Raw genomic sequence first — 23,507 nt, 5'->3', positions numbered from 1 at the left:
AAATAAACAAGGCGTAGTATTGTCTTTAAAGTAATAGTTGTTCACCATCTATCTAAGGTAGAAGTTTGATAACTTTGTGACCAAATAAATATGATATCCTTTATTTTGTGACCAACTTTGATGATGTTGTGACCGTATTTAGTAAACTTGTTACTAGCTTAGAATTGTATATATTTGACCACAAAATTATTTAACTAAGAAAATAAAGCAGGCATAATATTGTCTTAAAAACAATACTTGTTCAATTAATTCACAATCCGAACTAGAAAACGACCAAAATAGGATGCGTTCAATACTTAGTCATTCACATATTAAGAGAAAAATGTGAATGACATATCAAATACAACTAGAAAGCAGTAACAGTTTTAAATCAATTACCAAATCCAAATAAAAATAGCATTCTACTTGAGGTGCGCAAAACCTCCTTCCTATGGTTACAAGGTAACATAAATTTACATCATCTCTCGTCAAAACAAAGTACTCCTCCTTATCAATCAAGAACATCCTGGAGTCTGGGTCATAACGCATCATCAACCAATCTATCATTACATGATTTATTCTTCTAGCTCTAACCTCCAACAGCCCCCAAAACCAATCTCTTCAACATTTTTCTTCTACTCTTCAGTCATCTTCTTAATCAGTTTAAACAAACCACCCGAGGACCCGTATGCATCAGTAATCTTTTTAGAAGTCCTGGCAAACGTAAAAAAAATAGAGATGAAACATGGCTACTAACTAGTTATTCATGATCAAAACACTTGAACTACATATTCAAATACAAAAATTAAATGAGTACTTACAAAATATAATTAAAATAGGAACAATATATTTAGCAATAAATATCACAACAATGGTAACTAACAAAATACTCATATATATATATATGTATATATATATATGTATATATATATATATGTATATATATATATATATATATATATATACCTACTAAGTTCATCAAAATGGTAAGCTAATAAATGGCCACAAAGATTAGCATATTGGTCACAAATGGTCCTAAGCTACTTACAACATTTATTTGGTCATTAAGTTCAGCAAAATGGTCACAAAGAATTGAAAACAAAAGTATTCCTTAACAAATGGTCTAAAGCTACAAATAGCACGAACTTGGTCACATTTTGATCTTAACAAGTTATAAGAACAGATCTAATTCAACATCAACAAATAGCCACTAAGTTTAGGAAAATGGTCACAAAGAACAGAAAACAGAAGTATTCTTTAACAAATGGTCTTAAGTTACAAATAAGCACAAACTTGGTCACATTATGATCTTAATAAGTTATAAAAACAGATCTAATTAAACATCAACAATCAACAAATGGCTACTAAGTTCAGCAAAAATGGTCCCAAAAACTGAAAACAGAACTACTCTTTAACAAACAGTCTTAAGCTACAAATAGCACAGACTTGGTCACATTCTGATCTTAATAAGTTACAAAAAAAAGATGTAATTAAACATCAACAAATGACCACTAAGTTCAGCAAAATGGTCACAGAAACTGAAATCAGAACTACTCTTTACAAATGGTTATAAGCTACAAATAGCATAAACTTGCTCACATTATGATCTGAATAAGTTCCAAAAAACATATCTAAGTTAATGTACTCAGGGCCGTCTCAAGAAAAGTGGAGGCCCGGTGCAAAAAAATAAAAGAGGCCTCATCAAACTTTTCTTGAGACGGCCGTAGAAAAAAAAATTACGTGAAAGAATCGCTATTCAAATAATTTGCGTTAATACACCGTAGAAACCAATGATGAAATTCTTTCACGTAAAATTTATTTTTAAGCGAATTCTTCTATCAAACTTTTATAATAGACTTTCTCCACCAATTTTTCTTCCTATATCAAACTTTCATAATTATCACCTTCGATCAAACTTTCTATGGATATTATTCCAACAAAAACCAATAAAACAAAGTCCTCTATGTCCAACTCTTTCTCTTTTCTCCAATCGTTGCAAATACATTAAATTTTAGAACAAATATTGAAAATTGATAAAGCAAATAAACAATAAGTCAATAATATGAAAGAAAAAAAAGACAAGATTCACAAGAAATCAACATTATCACCCATAACAGAACAATTCATTAAAATTAAGAAGAAATATTTACCTATTTCGATCTCTTTGAATGATTACTATATTGAAAAGTTTTGATTTCAATCTCACTAATTGTAAATTTGAATGATTTATAAGTAACTGATTTGGACTAATCATATTTAAAAATTATAAATAAAAGGTTGGACATGTTTATGGGAAAAATGAAGCCCAAATTTAATTATTTATGGAATGAAATTAATTACTCTAGATTTGGGGAAGGGGATTGTTGAATAGAATTAGAATAGTCATAGGAATACAGCGTGCCCTTTGCTGATTTTATTGTTTTTAACTTTTTTTTTTTTTTTTTTTTTTTAATTGTATGGGTAATTCCAAGATTTGGGCCCCAAAATTTTGAGGCCCAGTGCCAATGCACATAGAGCGCTAGGGTTTAGACGGGCCTGAATGTACTCAAAAATTACCAAAAACGCAAGATGTAAAAACTTATAAAACCGACAAATCAACATCAACACCATTAAGTCGTTGTTTTACTTCATTCTCTCCATTATTAGGCCGACCTTTCCTCTTATTCTTAATTGTAACTGCTTGTCTCGGATTTTCATATCCTTAAAACAAAGAATCGGCCCAAAAAAGTAACTACAATGAAATTATTTAAGTAAAAAATAGTTAAATCAGTACTATTAAATTACTAAATCATACCTTTAATAACACTTGATGAAGTTGCTTCAACCAAACCCCTTTTTGCTGCTTGCTTCCTCGTCATTTCCGAAAAATTGAAAATACAAACAACAAATTGATTGCAAAAAAAACCGGTACTATGGTAAGTTTAGATCTGAAATTATGACAATTAAAAAGTAGCTACAATTAGGTTGAAAATGAACAAAAAATTGGGGAAGAAGATGGTAGGTTGAATCCGAACGAAAATGGAAGTAGAGCGGTTATGGAGAAGCGTGAAAGACAAAATATGGGAATGGAAGGAAAATCTTCTACAAGATTTTTAGGAATAAAAAAGGCATGAATATAGGCAACAATATAATTACACTCATTAGACGGTTAGGTTGATTAGTTTTCCTTTTTTAAATAATTTTATCTCTTTAAATTATATCGTACCATTTAATCCTATATGGTAACTTACTTGATCCGTTTTATTGGTATAACGGATACATCCGTTATACAGGAGACTAATTGGATAAGATTAGTTAAATTTAATTTTTGACGGCAAAAAATTAAAATGTAAATTTATAAACTTTAAAAAGCTCAGAAAAAATACACATAAGCTCAATAATAAATGAGGTATGAGGTAATACATCCAATATAAGTTCCTATTTCTCCACATCTACAAGTATTAATTTTACCTTTTTTTCTTCTAAGACAAGGACTAATTTGATTAGCACAATACGGTTACATAACAAGACTTATAATATATTGTCAACCTAAATCCTATAGAGAGCCTTGAATTCGAGTCCCTTGAGAATTTCACCCAAGTTTTAATCACTAAACTCCACCTTAAGGGCTCCTTTAAATATTTTTCAATAAGCTTTTTATTGGTTTAACGTCCATTTCAATTAATCAATCGTGTGTCATTGCTTTACTATTTGTCTTGTATTATTATTTGATTAGTTTGAGACGTTGAACTAGTTGAATAATTAGGAACCCGATACCTAAGTTTAAAAGCCTGATAAAGGGTAGACTTATGTAGACCTGACAAAGTTGACCCGACCCAAATGACCCGACCCGATAAGGCTGACCAGAGACCCGAAAATGACCCGAACTTGCCGGACTGATATGACCCGAAACCCGAATTAGTCCGACCCGACCCAGACTCGACGCGAAACTTGATTGACCCAATGTTGACCCGACCCGAAATGACCCGACCCATAATTGACCCGATCCAAAATGACTTAAATTGACCCAAAATGACCCGAAACAACAAGTACTAAGTCAAATTAATGTTATTTACACCAAATAGAGTTTCATTTGTTACAATCATCCCTTATAAATAGTTAGATTTGTAAAATAGTATTTCGTAATCAAAATAGTACTAACTAAAGTGTTTTAGTCATTAACCCGAAAGCGACCCGACCCAAAATGACCCATACTCGAAAGTGACCCTACCTGAAGTAACCCGACAAAAGGTCACCCAAAAATGACCCGAAACCCGAAATGACCCGACCCATACCCGACCCGAATAACCCATTTGCCACCTTCTTATAAGTAGTGGGTGGCATAGTTTGTCAAGTTGCGAGAGCCCGTCAGAATCTCTCTTAATGCTCACATAAGATCCGAAAAGCCTTGTCTAAGACCTAAATAACTGATGTTGGCTTAATTCACCTGGAGATAACTGGACCCGTTGGGTTTGAGTCGAATCTGGATCAAGAGTGGAAAATGCGGATATGAATCTGGATCCTGTTGAATTCAGTCCACATCCGTAAGTTGCCATCCCTAGCCTAGACTTGGCAAAGTTGAAACCCCCCCAATGACGCAACCCAAATATCCGATTCGTACTGACACATGAATTGTGGACCCAAAGTTAACCTGAATCCAAATTGATCTGATCTCAAACTGACTCGACTTGAATTGACCTGATCTCAAACTGACTCGACCCGAATCTTTATTGTTGGAAAGTAATCATTATCTCTAAATAACTTGATAATATCATCCCAAAAAGCACCCATATGGCCATACCCGAAATGGATCGGTCTAACTCCGATTTCTTACAAACCCGAACGACAACCAAACCAACCCGGCCCGTTTGCCAGGTAGCCCTAACATTGTCCGTGTCAAAATAATGCTCGTGAACTAAAATATTTTGGAAAAAAATTTCGAGGTTTTGGGTTTGCTACGCTAGAAGAAATACAGTGTGGTGAGAGGAGCTTCATCTACAACTCAAACAACAATGACGGGTAAATTCTCAATCTTGTTCAACAATTAACATTTTCTCTATATGTTTTTGTTTGATTGATACTCCGTATCTTATGAGATTTGATCGATAAATACAATTTTATACAATCGTACAACCTTTAATTATAATTATAATTTGTTAATTTGATGAAATTAAGTATACCCAGATGTTAAATTAGCTTGTTTATACTGGGATTGTCGAATTTAGGGAAAGTTAGTATCGTACCAATCAAAGTGATTATCTTTGAGTAGTGGCGGAACTAGGATTTTAAGTTATCGGGCGAAAAATTTGGACGGGGGCGAACTGCTAATGAAATAGGGTAAACCTAGAAAATAAAAATCAGAAGTTTTAATCACAATTGACAATTTTTCATTGTTCGGTGGAGCGGGTAGCGACCGTCCCTACTAGCCCCTGCCTGGTTCCGTCATTGCATTTGAGCAATTGAGTCTCTTATTTGCTCAAATTTCAGCTTTGGTTGACTTAATTATAATATGTTTGATTGAACTCTTTATTTAACTTCTTGTGGTGTGATTTTAGACTATGTGCAAGAGCAAGAGATGGAGATTGAAGCTCTAGAGGCCATTCTTATGGATGAGTTTAAAGGTTTGTTGAAGCAAACTAGCCATTTTCATAATTATGATTATGTTCTATGTTACTCCGACTCGGCTCCAAGTGTCTGACACGGGTGCGTATCCAAGTGTCCGACATGGCTATTTTATGAAAAATTGTCGAAGTTTTTAATCTTAAATGAGGTGTCTGAGTGTCATATTAATGTCCAAGGATCGAGTGTCAGACACGGGTACGTGAGCTCATATGAAGTGTCGAAGTAACATAGATTATGATTTAGGGTTGTCGTTTACCATTATGCTAAATCTAGAATCACCGGATATGATTTTCATGGGCGTTTTTGTTATCTTATTTTGGAGCAGAACTTCACCCGGGCGAGAGTGGGCTTAACACTTCTAAGCCATGTTATCAAATCACCATAGATCCACAGGTATATTGAGAAAGACGGGGCTTTTCTTTTGTTCGTACCATTTGGTGTTCTAGATATAAATTGTGTGCATTATGGTTTATGAAAATGGTTCAACTCTTTGGTTTCTATCAGGATTCTGAGAGTTTATTGGCGTCTAGGAAAGTAAATTTCTTTGTCACCGACTAATATTCAACTTGAATCTTGATTTGCATAGTTTTTCAATTTCTCGTTACACCTAACCATGATGATTGGAATGTTGCCCCTATTTTGCAAATAATTCAACTATGGTTTTGCGGTGAGTGAAGATAAAATGTGTGGGAAATCCAGTAGTATCTTCTGGAAATTGGACAGATTGCCTACTGTATATTGGATCATGTCGTTCCTTCATCTAGAATTAGAAAGTGGAACATGTCACTGCAATTCGTAGTTTTCATGTGCATAATCTTCATTTTTCTTACTGACTTACTGTTGGCTAAAGTTAATACTACCTTTTTTTCAGGATGATGAACCAGAAGACTCAGCTTCGCTGCCAGGTTTGTTATCTTATTCATCGCCTCATCGGTAGTTAAGCACTAATTCTCATATCAAATGATCTCGCGGTACAATTACCCTGAGACTGACGCAGTGACGCATATTATATTAATTTTTTTTTTTCTGAGTTTTCAGCGGTTAATGGGTATTTGGGTGAAGATTTTAGTTAAATGGGTTGATTTCATTATGTTGATAAATCTTTCAGGGGACTAATTAATTTCTTAGCATGATTTGACAGTTGGATCTCTTGTTTTCTCGTAAATATATCAAAGAAAATTACTATGACGGCTGCTTTTTTGAGTTGACTGTAGTTTTCCTCTTTCTGCATTTGGAGCTTAGCTGTTTGAATAATTTCTTGCAGTTCAATTAGCGTTGATTTTCGCGCACACAGAAAATTATCCGGATGAACCTCCGTTGCTGAATGTTAGAAGGTCAGTCCTGTGCACAATGTTGTACCGAGTAGTTTTTTCCTTTATTTTCTTTATTTCTATACATAACCTTGTTGATTTGCCATTATTGACCAAGTTTAATCAGAGTATTGCTGACTTAAGGTTATCTACGTTATAGAATTCGTTCGGTTAATTTCACAAATAAAAGCGCCTATAGACAGAGGAACAGTTATTATCTAAAAGGCAATAACCTTGCTTAAAGAGCTTAATTAGAGAATAATGGATTATAAAAGTTCTCTAATATTCTACGAGGAAATAAGAATCCTAAACCAGTATGGATTTAGTACATGCAAATTATCATTAATCCTAATAGCTTTAGGCGATTAATCCAGTAAAACTGTAGCTATTAACTTGCTAGAAATTATCATTTCTTGATGTCCAGTCAAATCAAAACTTGCTCCATTACATGTTCAAATCAATCTAACTTCAACGAAAATACCGGTCATCCATAGTGTAATTCTTGCTAATTTGTAAGACTTGTGAGTTTGTAACTATTTTCACTTAATCTTCACAACTCTATCCTATATCGCCATTCTCTTTCATCATGCTCCTTTCTTCGTACTACCCTTAAAAAAATGATTCCACCTAAATCCTACTCATGATTTAGTAAGGCTCAAGGTAAATGCTATAGGTTTAAAACTGTGAACAATAATAAGCATCAATTAGACCACAGGTCCACAGATCACAGGATCACCATGCTTTCGGATCTCTGTTCAATCAAACTGCCTTTTTAAGTATCATGTTAGGTTCACGACACGTTCATTGTGGCTCATGCTCATGTGTAACATTAACTTGATTAGAAAATTCCAGTATAGTAACTTCACTTGAAAATTTACATTAAGTTTCACATCAATTCAATTCCCAAGTCACGTTACTTCAAAGAATATGTGATGAATTAATTGATTCTTGTCGTGGTCTTTCCCAACATGTCTTCTATTTCGTCATAAAAGAAGGGTGATATTTAGATTGAAGACAAGCTTATGTTCTCAATAGGTGACTTTGGTATAGAGGGTCGTCACAATGATTCAGGCTGCATCAATCCATGTGCAGCATATCACCATAACCTGTATTTCCGGGTCTTAATATGCATTTGTGAAAATGAAGGCATAAGAGGTAGAGGAAAGACTAAACTCATGGGAAATCAACTCAAATTTCATATTTTAAAAAGGGAAGATACAACGCGTTTGGTAAACGTTTTTGAACTTCTGGCTGATTGGACTCTTTCCAACAATTGGCACCCCTATCTTTTCCTTATTCCACTTCTCGAACAAGAGACGGCCATTGTCTTGTAATTGAGCTTCTTAAAGATATTTTGTTACTGCCCTGCCCATGCAAAAGGGCTTCTTTGATCCTTTGTACTTGGGGGTGATCCCCTTGGTGCTGCTTCAAATAGATTCAGTAAGTACTAATACATAACGACTAGATGACCATTTCTTGGACTTTTTAAGTTTAACCTCAATGTATAGGCTGTAGTCAATATGTGATGATTTGTCATTGCTGGATATGTGATTTAAGTTATAGTTGACTGTTATCCACTTTCTTATCCATCAAGTGATTCCAATTAAACATGATGTAATGTCTCAATTTCAGTTTGCGTGGAATAGCACCAGAAGATCTCAGAATTTTGAAAGAACAACTGGAACAAGAGGTGAGTTACTCCACAGTTACCTCGTGTATTGCATTGGGTGCTTTTTTTTTCTTGATAAGAAGTTTATTGGAAGTCTAATAATTGAATACTCTCAGCACCAACTACTGTGGTAATTCCCAGTAAGCATCATGCAATAAGTGTGCTCTTGTGAGGATTGATGCCCATATATCTATATATATCAATATATGCACTGTAACTAAGAACTATAATAGACTGTTTTCCAAATATAAATTAAGCATATGAATTGTGTAGAAAAAAGGTTAAAATTCCAAGGTAACTAAAAATGTGTTATTTTCTCCAAACGCCCTTTAGCCTTTGTGACATGCGGAGTTTTCATTTTCATCTGATTCCATTTCGTTGGAGCCAAAGACTCGTTGGTATTATGAAGTTCAGAATCTTATGGAAAAAAGAAAATTGGCTCACTAAATTGTGTGCGCTGTTGGTATTATGAAGTGGTAGTCTGTCGATGGAATTCAGGACCAAATTTCCATTTTGGGTCAGTCCCTTTGTGCTCAACACAGGAGTAAAGTTGTGTACGTTTAACCATCTTATCTCGCTGTAGGCAGGAGATGCTGCGGTAATGCTGTAGGACGCTGGTCTATATCAGTATTATCCGCTTAACACACTGGCAATGTTATGATGCTTGATTAATTTAATCGTGTTATTGTGGAATTTATTCATGATGTGAATTTTTTGTTTCTTTCTTTTTGTGTTTCATAAAGGCTGCTGAAAACCTTGGGATGGCTATGATATACACATTAGTTTCATCTGCCCAAGAATGGCTGAATGTAAGATTCAAACAGGAAGGTGTGACTGAGAGCACAGCAGATGATGATTTAGAGAAAGATGATGTATGGTACCAACTTTTTCTTGTTCCCCTACTTGCGTTTCTGTCCTGGTGTTCAATGCTTTGGAATTGAGCAATAAACTTAAATTAAAAGAAAGATCAGATAGCTTGCAACCTCAAATAAATATTTTCCTTTTGACCCATGTGCTATCTTACTGCAACTCTTGCAAATGTCGGACACAGGGTTTGAGTTTTGGGTGGGTCTGTTTTGTGAAAATTTGTGTTTGGACTAATATGAAGCTTCGTGTTTTCGTGATCATTAGGTAATAGTACCACACGGAGAGCCTGTTACCGTTGAAACGTTCTTGGCTTGGAGAGAAAGATATGAAGCAGAGATAGCACTTGAGCGAGCCAAGTGAGTTTCTTTTGTTTTAGAATGTCGTTATTCTTATTTAGTGAGCACTTATCACCTATACAATACTTGGTGGTTGTTTACTTAATATAGGAACTGAAATTTTCCTTACACTGCAAATTCCGAGGAAGTAGAAACAAATTCACAGGAATTTTCTCATTTTGTTGGGTTGTCAATGAGGGGAGTAATTTCTAATGGGAATTTCCACTTACCTAGGGTGAAGTAGATAAGCAACGTCTCCCATTATGTTGAAAGTATAAATTCATAGTACTGCCAACTCATCCATTTTGGTAACAGAAATGTCAAAAAGAAAAGCAGCCTACAACCCTAAACATTCAATTCGAATGGATTTCCAATTCACATGTTTTCTAAAGTGAATAATGTCTCATTGACTTGTTCAAGATTAAGGTTTGTAGCTTACTTGGCTGTTTCAAATAGCTTCTTTCCCTAATGAACCAACAGTTTCCTTGTTAATCATAAATAAGGAGTTGATATTGATGAAGGATACTCTTATAGCACATTAGTGTTAGCTAATAATAAGGGATAAAAATCAGACTTTGCTGCCAGGTCATTAAAATTATTAACAGAAATATTATGATGTTCGGTGTTTCTGCTTCTTAAGAGGACTCTTTGGACATTCATTTACCGTTGCGTTCAGGTTAATGCCAGACTCTGCGCTTGCTACTACCAAGGAAAAGAGGCTATCCGGAAGGCAGTGGTTTGAAAGTGGAAGAGCGGTTGCAGCAGCAGTACGTTTCTTCCTTGATGCTAATTTTCAATTTGTCATAGTTATTTTTGGGCAATGGATGGAGTTTGGCTTTGTGAACATATTAACATTGTTTTCTTGTTTTTTCTCTATATTATTACTTTCTTTGTTCATGAATAAATTTTCGCAGTTTCTTCTGCACGAGATTTAAGGACTTCATTTAAACGTGGATAAAAATGAAAGTTGAGTAGAGTTGTAGGATCACAATTCACAAACCATAATAACTATCACAAATAGGAATAACGCGTACATACAAAGGAAAGATCTCAAGTGGGAGTGTTATTAATGAGCTCTCGAAAAAGCAAATCGTGAAGTTTTTTATTCATGGACAGATGGAGTAGTTACTGCTGTTCAAGTAAGGATTTATGTATGCAGCCTCAGCCCTAGAGGTTTTTGAATGTAAAAAAGGCGCTAACTAATCATTAGGATTGTCAGTTGATTTGCTCTGTATTCTTTTGCAATCAATAACCAGAAAACCCAGACAGTCATTTGAATGATTATAAAACACACTTCTATTGTATAGTAGCTTATTCATATAAGAATGCACCTATTAAGGTGTGCTTAAATAGAAATGGGGAGCCAAAAAAGCTATGTGATATACGTTTCTACGAAGTAGAGTTATCAGGGTTGAAGTTCTTTACTCAAAATTTTCTGCTCTTGTGCACTCGGTATTTGTTTGCAGTCTATAACTGAAAAAAGATGACCTTTCAGTGTATACTGGCTTGAAATGTTTGTCAAACCACAGGGTTTTGCTGTAATGTAATTGTACTACCAATCATGCCTTCATGCTTGTTAAGTTACTATGCCAATAAACTGTAAATTTACTGAGAGAGGTAAGTTCATGACCGTGGTGGCCTGTTTTGAGCGAAAATTTAGAACAAGAATTCAAGGAACTCCCCAGGCAATTGTATCTTTCCTCAAATCATAGTGAGAAAACAGTTAGTAGCATTAAATTTCAAAGCATTAAATAACCGTGTGATATGTTTGCAGAGAGGTACATTGACAAGCAAAGATGAATCCGATGTTGAAGATGAAGAAGACATTGACTTCGACGAGGATGACTTTGAAGGTATGATATTCTAGAATTTTAAAACGTGGATGGGACTGTCTAAAGGTACAAATGCGTGAGTTTTAGGTGCAAATGTGTCGGTTTTAGGTTTTGGTGCTAGTCTTTGGCTTGAAGTCTTAAAAGCTCACACCTGCCTCTTCTTTAGACAGTTATGCTCCCTCCATAGTCCATCTAAATCTAGTGAAATAATAAAAGGCGAACTTTAGTTAACACTTTTACTTAAATGGGGAATATGTTTGCCATAGTTGATGATTATTTCATCACTAAATGTTAAATATAACATCTAGTCAAGTGGGGATAAAATGGATGGCAGGAATACTAATACATGATTCGTAGTTTTGGGAAAAAAACAGGAGACTCTGAATGTTTTGCGTCATTTCAAATCGTTCCACCTTGTTCAGAAGAAAATACGCTAAATTTTATGTTGGAATCTTTGGCAAACACTACTATAAAATTATGTTGCTGTTATCACTGAGCTGCAGTTTTTAGGATAGTATGGGGAAGCCACAACTCTAATAGTGTAGCTCTGTAGTGTCGTACTGTCTCCATGAGATATAATAGTCAGGGGCAAAGATGCGTGTCCCTCGTTTTTAAATAAAAATAAGCATCTAGATGTCGAGTTTTGAAAAAATTGTGGAAGATAAATAAATAGATGTCATTATTATGTTGCACTAGCTCTTTAAACTTTCTTGTGGGCCACTTGTAATCGAGCTAGATGTTATGGGTTCAATAACTGGCAAAGGTTTCAACTTCCAAGTATTGGCTGTTTCTTCTGCTCCCCTAACCAGCTAACCATGCAACAAGTAGTAAATCTTCTGCTCCATAGCAGTTATAAGTCGAATTTTTTAAAGTGACCCGTCTTTGATCCCCTTTTCAGGCCAACCTTTTTTTTTTCTTTTTTCTTTTTCGCTCTAATTCTATTTTACAACTCGCATGAAGGGTGCATTTCCTCTTCATAGATCTTAGGTCCGCCACTTAGTCTGTTATGTTCAGCACAAAAATGGTTAGAGTCATCTTGTTTCCATTATCTTGTTTCCAAGATAATGTTTGATATGATGTTCTGGTGTTTGTGATGTAACTCAGATGATGAAGACGACATGCTAGAACATTATTTGGCGGAGAAATCAGAAGATTAACCAATTCTTCAAGAAATGTCTGCTTAATAGTGTACTTGAGTTTTGGGTTCTTGTCGTCTCTGTTAGTCAGAGCATATGAGAATACGCGTAGCAGTCTTGAGATGTTATGTTACTCGCCATCAGCAATAGCCACTATGGTGAAATATTTTGTTGTATTTTGTTTTGTATAAGTAAAACATTTGCGTTACAATCAGAAACAGGGACGGCCTTTGTCCCTTTCCCTTACCATTTGTTAGTACACAGCCGACATGTTTGTGTTCTGGTGTTTCCGTCACCTATTCGTTTCCACGTTTCTACTCTCTCAAATACTTATTCTCAGGTGACGAGCTTGATTGTAGATCAACAGTCCTCGAAAACTATGGCCCCAAACTTGAAGCAATATGATGTATGTTGACAAACGAACATAATAATGCCCAACACGTGACCTGGTAATAATCCAACGAGGTACCAAAGATCATATTGACTGATAAATCCCGAACTGCTTTTAACCCCACCAGGGCCGACAGTTGATTATTTGGGTTAGGTTCGAGTCGCTTGAAGGCATGGCTAGCTCTTTAGAATTTATACGGTTTTCTAGCCTTGAAAATCTTAATGAAGCTACCAAATTTTTAAAATTGCCTCAGCATACTCTCAGATATTCATGCTAAATTCCCTTATTACGCCCTCCGTCTCCATGAATGTTTACATATGCTTTATACACCTAAAAAAGTGTAAACTATTGATTAGGACAAGGGAGTATTTTTGTTGTATGTGTGACTAAGAGAGTCATGTTGACATATTGCTGACACTCCACGAAATTCTCACCTATTGTAATAATTTTTCAAACTGCCCAAAAAAATTCTCTATAATTGAAGAAATTGCTACAATTACCCCCCATTTCGAGTAAAGTACATAACCAAAAGGAACACAAATTACACAGCATACAGTAAATAATCCAAATATTTTGCAATTCTTTTCCATTAATCCACTATGATAATTTACACTTCATTTGCTATCGCAACTAAACTTTTGGGAACGTCATGTACATATCTAGTGGGTCAGGAATTCGCCTGTTAAATATTTATCGACCCAACGACTATAACCCATTCAAGTGTCTCATGAGTCATGACTCCCATCCTACCTAGGCTCTCGTGTTTCTTACATGTATTTTACAATATCCAAGAGCATAGCATCAAAATGTTCGATGTAGCATCAAAGCTCGGAATTCTTCTACTTTCTTTGAGAGAGGAGGATTAACCTTTGGACTCTTTTTGAAGATGAATGCACCGGAAAGAGGACGAAACAATGCTGGAGTCATCTTCACACACATCCTTGTCCTGCCATACCTTGCGAGAGGCTCAGAAATGCACTGATCGCCGCACCATAGACTAGAGCACTACCAAACACAAAAGCACATAAAATAAGAAAAGGGTGAAAATCAATCTGTGTGTAAGCGACGTACAGGATTTTCTCCCTACGACCCTCCATTCAACTTAATTTACTCTATGTTACTCCGACACTTCACTTAACTGCCGTGTCGGTGTCCGACACGACACGACACGACACGACACTTCGACACTTCAATTTAGACCACAAAATAGGAAAATTCACCCAAAATAGCCGTGTCCGACACTCCGACACGTGTCAGACACAACACCATGTCGGAGAGTCTGAGTAAGACAGAATTTACTACATTTGATACCTCTGTTTCGAAACCCCATTTCCCTCCAACCCTAAACAAGGGAAATCATATTCCTCCATTTCTTTCCAAATCCCTTCATCCAAAGGGTAAATGACTATATGTGACTATACACAGCAGAAGCTTTAACGGAAGTCGAAAGATAACAAGATAAAAGGGAACACATTGGAACTTACTCCGGTCTTTCTTTTTCATAGCCAAAATCCATAGCTCCTTTTAATGTCTTTTGGTAAGTTTGTTTCATAGCATCCTGTCAATGAAGCAAAAATGCAATAGCAAGAATTTAAATATCTCGTTGAAGTTGACCGTAACTGATCAAATGCAGCAAAGTGTCACGCACTCAAGTGTAAACTTCCATGTTGGACTATTCAAGCTATATAACAATTGTGTGAATGAACTACCCTGTAGTGAAATACTATCGCGTTTAATTATCTTCTCAATCAGGGATTCGGGGGCCTACATAATAATTTCTAGATGTAAAATCTCAAAAGAGAGACTAGGCTAATGACATGGTAGACTAGAGCATATTAGCTTCGCTAATACATGAGAGTATGAGACAGCATGCATGTCGATTGGCTCTGGTTCGTTTAGAAAATGTGGTTCGAGCCTTCGAGGAACTATATGCAGAGCAATTCGGCATAAATTAATACCGACTCCTCAGAATTTGGTAACTTCAACTCCATTAACAATGACTAAATGAATTTTTTTTTTTTGGATTACACCCATTATCTCAAGTTTTGGATCGAACTAATCCACTGACACAAATAGTTCATGGACGAAAATTGAGTTATTTGGGCCCTGGGGATTGACAGGGCGAACGGCTAGTTTTCGACTTTTCGGATACGCGATATTCACCCTAGTCACTACAGCCGTATTTGCCCAATTGACACATCTGAAGGAATTAATGTTGGACTTATTGGATCCTTAGCAATTCATTCAAGAATTGGTCTTTTGGGATCTCTACCTAAGTAAACTATACTACTTGAATATATAAGGAACTAACTCTTTGTTTGGATACAAGTTGAGGGGAGGGAAAGGGAGGGGATAACTTTACGTCCAAATAATATCGTGGATCAAAGCATTTTAATCTAGCTTGGAGGGAGGAAAATGGACATGGATCCCTCCATTTCTTGACAACCCAACTTACTAACCGAACCAAGAATTGCCCCCACTCCCTTTCGTCAAAACCCCTCTACCTAAGTCCGACCTAGCTTTTCTGCCAAATAAGCATGTGATAAAGATTGACGGCAAATCGTATATTTGCTGACCTGTAACTTAGACTCAAAATCCTCAGGGGGCCATTGATTCAGTTCAAGTTCTCCAGCAACAACCTGAAAGTAAACATTGTCTCGATTATGCACAGACAACTATAGATCAATACTAGAGCTTAATGATGTTGATAATGCCTCCTTCGGTAATTCCAATTGCGCAACAATTATTTCAAGAAAGATTCAATTTTAATGTCTTCACTCTTCAACAACAACAATATTACTTAGTGCCACAGTGGCTCTTGCTTGTGGGAAAGTAGGGTTGTCGGGATATAAACATTCTTACCTGTCTGTTTTTAACACTGAGGTTGTTTCAGCTGACCCATTACGAAAATTGTGAAGTAAAACGCATGTCTGCTACTTCATGATACAAAAAAAATAGAGTTTACTGAACAATTTTGCTTTAATCCATTGAATTCCAAAGTCGAAGAAGAGTGATAAACTTTGGTGAAAATTTTGCTTTAATCCATTGAATTCCAAAGCCGATAAATAGTGCGCCTTTTGCACATTAATTTCTACATGCAGCCAAATACCCTTAGGCCATGTTTCTTTAACGCAAAAGATAGTTCATTTAATTTTTCCACGTCCGCCAATACCATATCAAGTAAGGCACAATAGTATTCTTACCCCTCCAACACCAGCAGCCATTGCTGGTGCAATCACAATATTGGCTTTTCGAATGATATCAACAGCTTCAGGGGTACAAGGCATAATAGAACCTGGTCATTCAGTTATATTAGCATTCTCAGATTTTAAATATTTGTAAAGATAAGATTTGACCCAAACAGTCATTATATTATACCTTCAACTAACAAACTACAACCAGAATTGACCAAGTTGAGGGCATCAGATTGATCTATTTCATTTTGTGTTGCACATGGAAAAGCAACATCACACCGCTCTGTCCAAGGTTTAGCTTCATCATAGTACTTTGATCGTGCATAGGTTTTAGAATAATCTCTGTTGACACAAATCAAAAGAACATTAGAGAATTATCAAGCCGTTCATGAGCTAAAAAAAAAATAGCTTTGTTTTGATAAAGGGATTTGGAAGGTGAAGGAGAGGGAAAGGAAGGGGAATGGTTAGCAAATGTGAGTTGGACGGAAATGAAGGGGAGGCGAGGGGAAATGGATCCCTTATTTTCCCTCCTACAAGTCAAAGTAAAATTCTTTCAACATAGAAATATTTGGACGGAAAATGATATTGCCCCGTTCCCTCTCCTCTCCCTTTGCCTTCTGTTTTTGTATTCAAGAAAAGAGTCGAAGAATGTTCAAAGACATAGGAAGTACCACCTCAAGCTTCTTCCTTGAGATTTAATTTCTTTTACAAATTGAATCTTCATATAGTCAAAGCCATCCTCATCCACCAAGTAGCCCTTTGAATCTATAAAAAGTGCTCCGGCAACGAACATGTGTACCAACAAAAGCAGCATAATTGAGTGTTTTGAAGTAATGGAAAGAAGCAGTAACAAACTAAGCAGCCAAGATGATCACCATGAAACTCTTGTTCCACAGACTTCCCACATAAATGGAATTTCGGCAATTGGACTAATTTAATGCCATCATGAAACAAATTACATTCTGAAAATGTACCCCCTCCTTCCCATGTATGTTGTTTCTATTTGACTTTGGTGGTCAAACACTATGAATTTTGTCCGATTTTAATCTTTTTTTTTTGACGGATTGTCCGATTTTAATCTCACAACATAATCTAGACCATTTTTTTGAAATGATAATCAAATAATTGTTTTGATGACTCAATCATAGACAAGATTTAGTTCGTAATATAGCATATATTTAGAAAAATTAACAGTCAAAGTCGACATTGATTAATAACCTAAGTTAATCGGAATAATGTAAATGTGATGGAGGGGGGTAAATCGCAAGGCCTACAAACCAGAAAGCGACAAAAACAGAAAATGTCTCAATGCAAGCAAATCAAGGCAAGTGTTGGAATCTACATTAATACATCACATAGCACATGAATTATGTAATAAAGGATCAGACAGGTAGCCGGTAGGCACAAACATTGTGATATCAGTAAAAATGTATCGTAGTATGATATCACAACTAACATCAATAACCATTATTATTAACATGATTTTCACAGGTGAAGATAATAAACCCATAAAAACATTTGTCCACAGAAATTAAGAAAAAAATTAAGCATTAGGCACATACTGCAAGTTGCATCAAGCAATAATATAAGATTTATCACCCATAAGTTTGTAATATGTACCAGACACGGTGATAGGAATGGCCTCATAGCCAAGCAACTTCTCTATAACATGGAGTGCAATTTTCCCTGATCCACTGACCACACACCTGGAGAAATAGAGAAGTGACATGAGAGAGGGATACATCTTCTAAAAAAGGTTGCGGGCCAATTTAATCAACAAATGATTCCTCTGACCATGAATAAATTTCCTGGTTTCAAGTTTGGGGTGTCCATGAATAATCACCCCTGATAGAATCGTGTACGGGAGGCTATTAAGGTTTGTGACGTGGTGACGCCACATATTTCATCAACTTGTATAGTTGCATTTCCAACCACATCTTATCATATTCCACAGTTTTGTGCAAACAAACCCAGACGTTTATTCATGGACAAAGGTATTATTGAAATACTGTATCAGTAAATTCGTTTATTAAAATTACACAAAACACCTCAAGCCCTTCAATTCTCTGTTTGTCTCTCCTAGAATCAGGTTCGCAAAGAAAGCCTGCAGAACTTAAGAACATTGATGAGATCCAAAACCCACTCAAGAAAACATGGCAACTTGTACCTGCTTAAAGAAGAATAAGGGCGAAAAAGAAAATTGTCGTTCATCGTGAGAAAAACAAGGGGTTTAAAAGTATTTTCAGGTGCTCTCAAAAGTGTCCCAATTAGCTTAATTCACTGCCAATATACAATGAATTTTCTTTTTTCTATACCCTGCCCACTTCAGAGAAAAGAGGGGAGTGGAATGAAATAAGTTTGCGCTCAAGAAACTACGCAATAAGAACATCAAACAACATGAAACAATACGAAACGTTGACAATAGAACACGGCAAGTCACTTTACCAGCCCATAGCCAGTAGCTTCAGTTCGTAGGCTAGAGCCGGACCACAGAATTCTTGGTCCTGTAAAACAGCCCTGCATAAGAAAACCATAGTGGTATTGACGTGAGTTGTGAGATATTGCTCGCTTTTGACAAGGTTAAGTTGCAGGAAGTAGCCAAAACCAGCATAATCGGAGCGAAGGGAAAGAACATATACATATATGGCTTCTCATATTTCTCATATCCACTACGTAGAGTTGTAGCCACAGAAAATACAGACTACAGCAATTAATACAGATTAGTATAGCAATGGTTCGCTACCTGAAAATGACCAGCAAGGCGTCTGTACTGCCCAAAAAGATAACCCATTTCTCGAACACCAACACCCATTTCCTCTGAAGGAAGATCCTACAATATTTGAAGATACACCAAACAAGATTTTATTTCACCAAGGACTCAGAAAATTTTCTCCACCATCTAGACAATACAATGAACGAACATTTTCGTTTTCTTCTTTTTTAAATTTTTATATAAGCAAAAAAACATTTCAAAGTACCTGATCAGGCCCTAAGTATCGATACAATTCATTGATAAAACTTTGGCAAAAGCGCATGATCTGCAGACATGGACACACAAATGACAAGTTTCTTCTACCAGGAGGGGAAACAGAAACTGATAAGGAGAAATTTAGTAAGCACTACAAAATCTGGAAGATGACCACGGAACCTCATTGTCACTTTTTCCTTTTGGATCAAAATCACTTCCACCGGCTGCCCCTCCCAGTTTGTATGGAGATAAGGCATTCTTCAAAGTCTGCCCTACAGGACATCATATGTTGTTACCTTGTAACATATTAAACTGTCTTTTACAAAGAAAGATAGCTAAATGCAACATATGCAAGTCGTTTTTAGTGAGGAAAAAACAAATGGTGCTGATCCATTGAAATGGAGGGAGTGTTTGATTTATCTAGTTTTAGCAGTTTTTCCCTTATATGTTTTATATAGACTGGAAATATTACAAATAAACATCAAGGATATACTTCTCCAAAATCATAACACTTAAGTAGACTCCAGCTCAGACTCGGCTAGAAGTACCCGACATGGATGCATGTCTAAGTGTCAGATTCGTCTATTTTATGGAAAATAAATCATGTTTTTAGTCTAACAAGAAGTGTCTTGAGTGTCCTACCCACGTTCGAGTGTCAAGTGTCCGACACGAGTACACGGAATCTCATGGTATATCTCTATTTCAAGAGAAGAATCTTATAAAATCCAGAAATAAGAACGAATGCAAATACTGCAAGACACATTTATCCATTTCTAATTTTTTCTTGTTTGTGAAAGTTGAATGAGAGGGAAAATAGTCAAAACCGGTAACACGCACAACGTATACCTGCTCAAATGCAAGGAACTTTGCAATACTTAAGTTCATTAATGGGTGGAAGCGTATTCCTCCCCTGCAAGGACCTAGAGCCTGATTAAACTGCACTCGAAACCCTCGATTAACGTGTGTCTCACCAAGGTCGTCAACCCATGGAACTCGGAAAATAATTGTTCGCTCAGGTTCAAGCAAACGTTCAACGATATTGACATAACTGAAAGAAACAATCACAGGTTCACTACTAAAATATTGTGATTATATCTTCATTAGTATACAGCCACAATGATAAATCCAAGGGACTCACTGTGAATTCTTTGCAAGCACTCTTTCCATACAATGTGCCGCTTCTTGGACTGATTGAATGAACTCAACTTCATGAGGATCTCTTTTCAGTGCAGCTTCAACGATTGATCCAGTTGTTTTGGACATCAGAGCTATGTGTCGTAGATAACATCACATGAAAACCAAAAGTAAAAACCAAAATTAGCTAAAGGTAAAACATAATCAACACAATTTAGTGATACAAAGTGCCAAATAACACGGAAACCCATCTTCCGTGTGTATTATTTAGCGTACATCTCACTCTAACGCATGATGGAAGAACCGTCCACCTAGAGTATCCTACAAAGTTCCCTTTCTATCATGCTAAGAAATAAAGCATTGTGCATGCACACACACACACAATAAAATGAACTCAATTTACTTTATGAACAACCCAACAGATCCTCAAAACATGATCGAAGATATGGATGAAGGGAAAATTAGGTCGTAGAAACCATGACTCCTACACACCAAATATCTATATTACTTTGGTCGCGTGTCAGGCACTTGAAGTATAAGACACGACACGAAACTTCGACACTTCATTTAAGAACAAAAATTGAAATATTCGTGGTGAAATAGTATCCGACACTCTGAGACCGTGTCGTGTTCCACATTTGCATCCGAGTCAGAGTAGCATAGCCAAATATTGCCACACAGGAATGGCTATAACAAATCAAAATATATTTGATATTCTATGATACCAAAGATGCAAAGTCTCACTTCGACAACAAATATTTTCGGAGGATAACCAACATGTTTAGCACATCACACCACAACCTGGCTAACATTAGTATGTATAGGTAAAAACACTTACCTTTTACATAAATGGGTTTTTCAACAACAATTTTCTCCTTGGACGCTGTCTGTAAACGAACAGCTTCTTTATGTAATAGGCTGTTATTATGCTCTTCTAGAGCACTCATTTGCATATTTCTACTACCTTCATTTCCATAGGGGTTCCTCCTATGCTTCCTGCCATACTCTCGACAAACCGAACAAAATATCCTCGCTGATCCATCTTTTACATCAACGTATGCCCATTTGTAAGTATCAGCCCACTCCTCCCTCCACCTTTTGACAACCTTTTTCTTCTTCTTCATTGGTTGACTCTTTGACATATCTTGATCATCACTCTGGAGAGTGGGCAACATTGCCATTTGCTTGGTCTCATCTTGCTCCCCAGCTGATGGCTCATCTTGAGAAGCGCTAACAAGTGTGGTGCTCCCAAATGTTGCATTATAATCATCACTAACTCCGATTTCTAAATCTATTTCTTCTCCAACCCCGAGTTCCCTAACTATCAACTGATGCCTCTGATGTAGTAAATCGATATCCTCTATTGAAGAATTCATCTCTAATCCACTTACTGGATGTAACATTCAGCATGTCAATCTGAACCTCCCTACAACGACTTTTATTCGGCCCAAGGACCAACTAGCCACAGCACGCTCAACTCAACTGCTGTAAATACTCAGCTTCCATGCTGACACAAGTAACCAAATGTAAACCTGGATGCACATTAATACATTAGGCGAGCAATCAAAATACCCGTTATAACACAGCTCCATAAGTGAGAGGGTCTCACGACAATCAACATTACCCATTAACCAACTAACTTAAAAAATAACTACCCCAACTAATTCTCATATAGGTTAGTCTCACAAAATGATTATCACAAGACCATCTCATACGATAATTTGTGAAAAAGCGATTTGTGCATAAACTTGCCAAATTCACCAAACACATCAAGCAACAAACTTGCCAACAATTTTATCAATTTATCATTATCACACTCTTTTCCATATTTCCAATGGAGCCAAAGACTCATTACTCTTTGGTTATGGATTATAATGGAATAAATCAAAATGGCTCAGTAAAGTGGCTGCGCTTCTTTCTTTTGTGAAGTAGCGGTCCTTCAATGCAGTTCTCGATGCAATTTTCATCTTGGGTCATTCGGAAACAGCCTCTTTGTGTTGCTAACACAAGGGTAAGGCTGCGTACATCCGACCCCTCCTTACCCCCGCAATTTGCGAGAGCCATTGAGGCACTGGGGTAATGTTGTTGTTGTTGTATCATTATCACACTCATCAATCAATTCATTAACCAAGAGCCATTAAAGCGAAACCGCCTTGGGGGATGTACAATCTCCATCACTTGGAAAATCATAAGCACAACCCAACTGCTTAAAACTAACAAGACAGTACTTGCATCAACAAAGAACTACTCGTCCTGGTCAATTGTTTTCTTTTGGTTTTGGCATAAAGACCAAGAAAAGAGGGAAGGACCACTTATTAAATGCTTTCTTTAATAGAAAGGATAACAATTGATTGAGACACCCAAAGAAATAGGACAACAAATGACCGGGACGGGGGAGTAATCAGGATTTATAGTTAGGAAGAGAAAAATTCCAGCAGAGGCGAATTACTAATACAATGAGCTAATTAAGAAAAAGTTCATCAATTTCAACAAAAAATTCAATAATTTTCATCGTCCAGCGAGGGCGAGCGCCCCTGCTATCCCTCTAGTTCCGCCACTGAACAAAAATCCAGCAAATAATAACATTCAAAATATTAAATGCCCACAAAATAAAATTGAGAATTAATTGGAAAATATACCTCCAAAATCAAAGGAAAGATCAAAACTGTGGAAATTTGAGTGATTTATCAACTGGGTATCTCTATTTTGGGTTTAATTCAACGTTGAAAATTAAAATCAAGAAACTTTGATCTAATTGTTGAATTTCAGTTGTTCTTGCAATGAAATTTTGACCTTTTTATTGTAAGAAGATCTTAATTAAAGGGAATTATATGGAAATATTATGGATTAATTGGTGGAACATGATTTTGGAGTTGAAGAACGATGGGGTGTAAAGTGTAATAATACTAATAGAAGAAGGGGCGACTGTGAAAATGTTTCCTTGTTCGGGCACAGAAGCTTTGCTGCTTTAATGATTTTGACTTTTTGACTTTTTTTTTTCCTAATAATTCGATCACAAAATCTCATTGAAGACGGCACGTATCCGTCATTTTGGAGTGACGGATACCATTTCCTCTCACAAATGACCCAA

At 36.2% G+C, this 23,507-nt stretch overlaps 2 protein-coding genes and 1 long non-coding RNA gene across 3 annotated transcripts; 1 reads left to right on the top strand and 2 right to left on the bottom strand.

Annotated features, from left to right (window-relative positions):
* Positions 1 to 219: 219 nt before the first annotated feature.
* Positions 220 to 3,055, bottom strand: LOC141612706 (uncharacterized). Its single transcript, XR_012529159.1, has 2 exons — positions 2,774 to 3,055; positions 220 to 693 (listed from the first exon to the last, which is right to left on the bottom strand). It is a non-coding gene; the product is annotated as an uncharacterized LOC141612706 (long non-coding RNA).
* A 1,774-nt stretch (positions 3,056 to 4,829) lies between these two features.
* LOC141611014 (uncharacterized) lies at positions 4,830 to 12,975 on the top strand. Its single transcript, XM_074429408.1, has 11 exons — positions 4,830 to 4,977; positions 5,514 to 5,579; positions 5,906 to 5,973; positions 6,452 to 6,485; positions 6,845 to 6,914; positions 8,523 to 8,580; positions 9,303 to 9,431; positions 9,691 to 9,782; positions 10,438 to 10,528; positions 11,536 to 11,614; positions 12,698 to 12,975. The coding sequence occupies exons 1-11, from the start codon at positions 4,971 to 4,973 to the stop codon at positions 12,748 to 12,750; spliced, it is 747 nt and encodes a 248-aa protein (XP_074285509.1). The 5' UTR covers positions 4,830 to 4,970; the 3' UTR covers positions 12,751 to 12,975.
* Positions 12,976 to 13,671: 696 nt separating this feature from the next.
* On the bottom strand, positions 13,672 to 23,375 carry LOC141611013 (uncharacterized). Its single transcript, XM_074429407.1, has 16 exons — positions 23,056 to 23,375; positions 21,255 to 21,948; positions 20,421 to 20,550; positions 20,129 to 20,330; positions 19,463 to 19,549; positions 19,293 to 19,352; positions 19,058 to 19,144; positions 18,760 to 18,831; positions 18,363 to 18,418; positions 17,935 to 18,020; positions 16,989 to 17,079; positions 16,499 to 16,656; positions 16,324 to 16,415; positions 15,697 to 15,759; positions 14,605 to 14,678; positions 13,672 to 14,125 (listed from the first exon to the last, which is right to left on the bottom strand). The coding sequence occupies exons 2-16, from the start codon at positions 21,817 to 21,819 to the stop codon at positions 14,050 to 14,052; spliced, it is 1,899 nt and encodes a 632-aa protein (XP_074285508.1). The 5' UTR covers positions 21,820 to 21,948; positions 23,056 to 23,375; the 3' UTR covers positions 13,672 to 14,049.
* Positions 23,376 to 23,507: the final 132 nt, after the last annotated feature.

Source organism: Silene latifolia, chromosome 11, assembly GCF_048544455.1.
Source record: "Silene latifolia isolate original U9 population chromosome 11, ASM4854445v1, whole genome shotgun sequence".
In the NCBI taxonomy this organism is placed as follows: Eukaryota; Viridiplantae; Streptophyta; class Magnoliopsida; order Caryophyllales; family Caryophyllaceae; genus Silene; species Silene latifolia.
The sequence above is the reverse complement of the archived record's forward strand: the minus strand, read 5'-3'. Positions and strand labels throughout refer to the sequence as shown.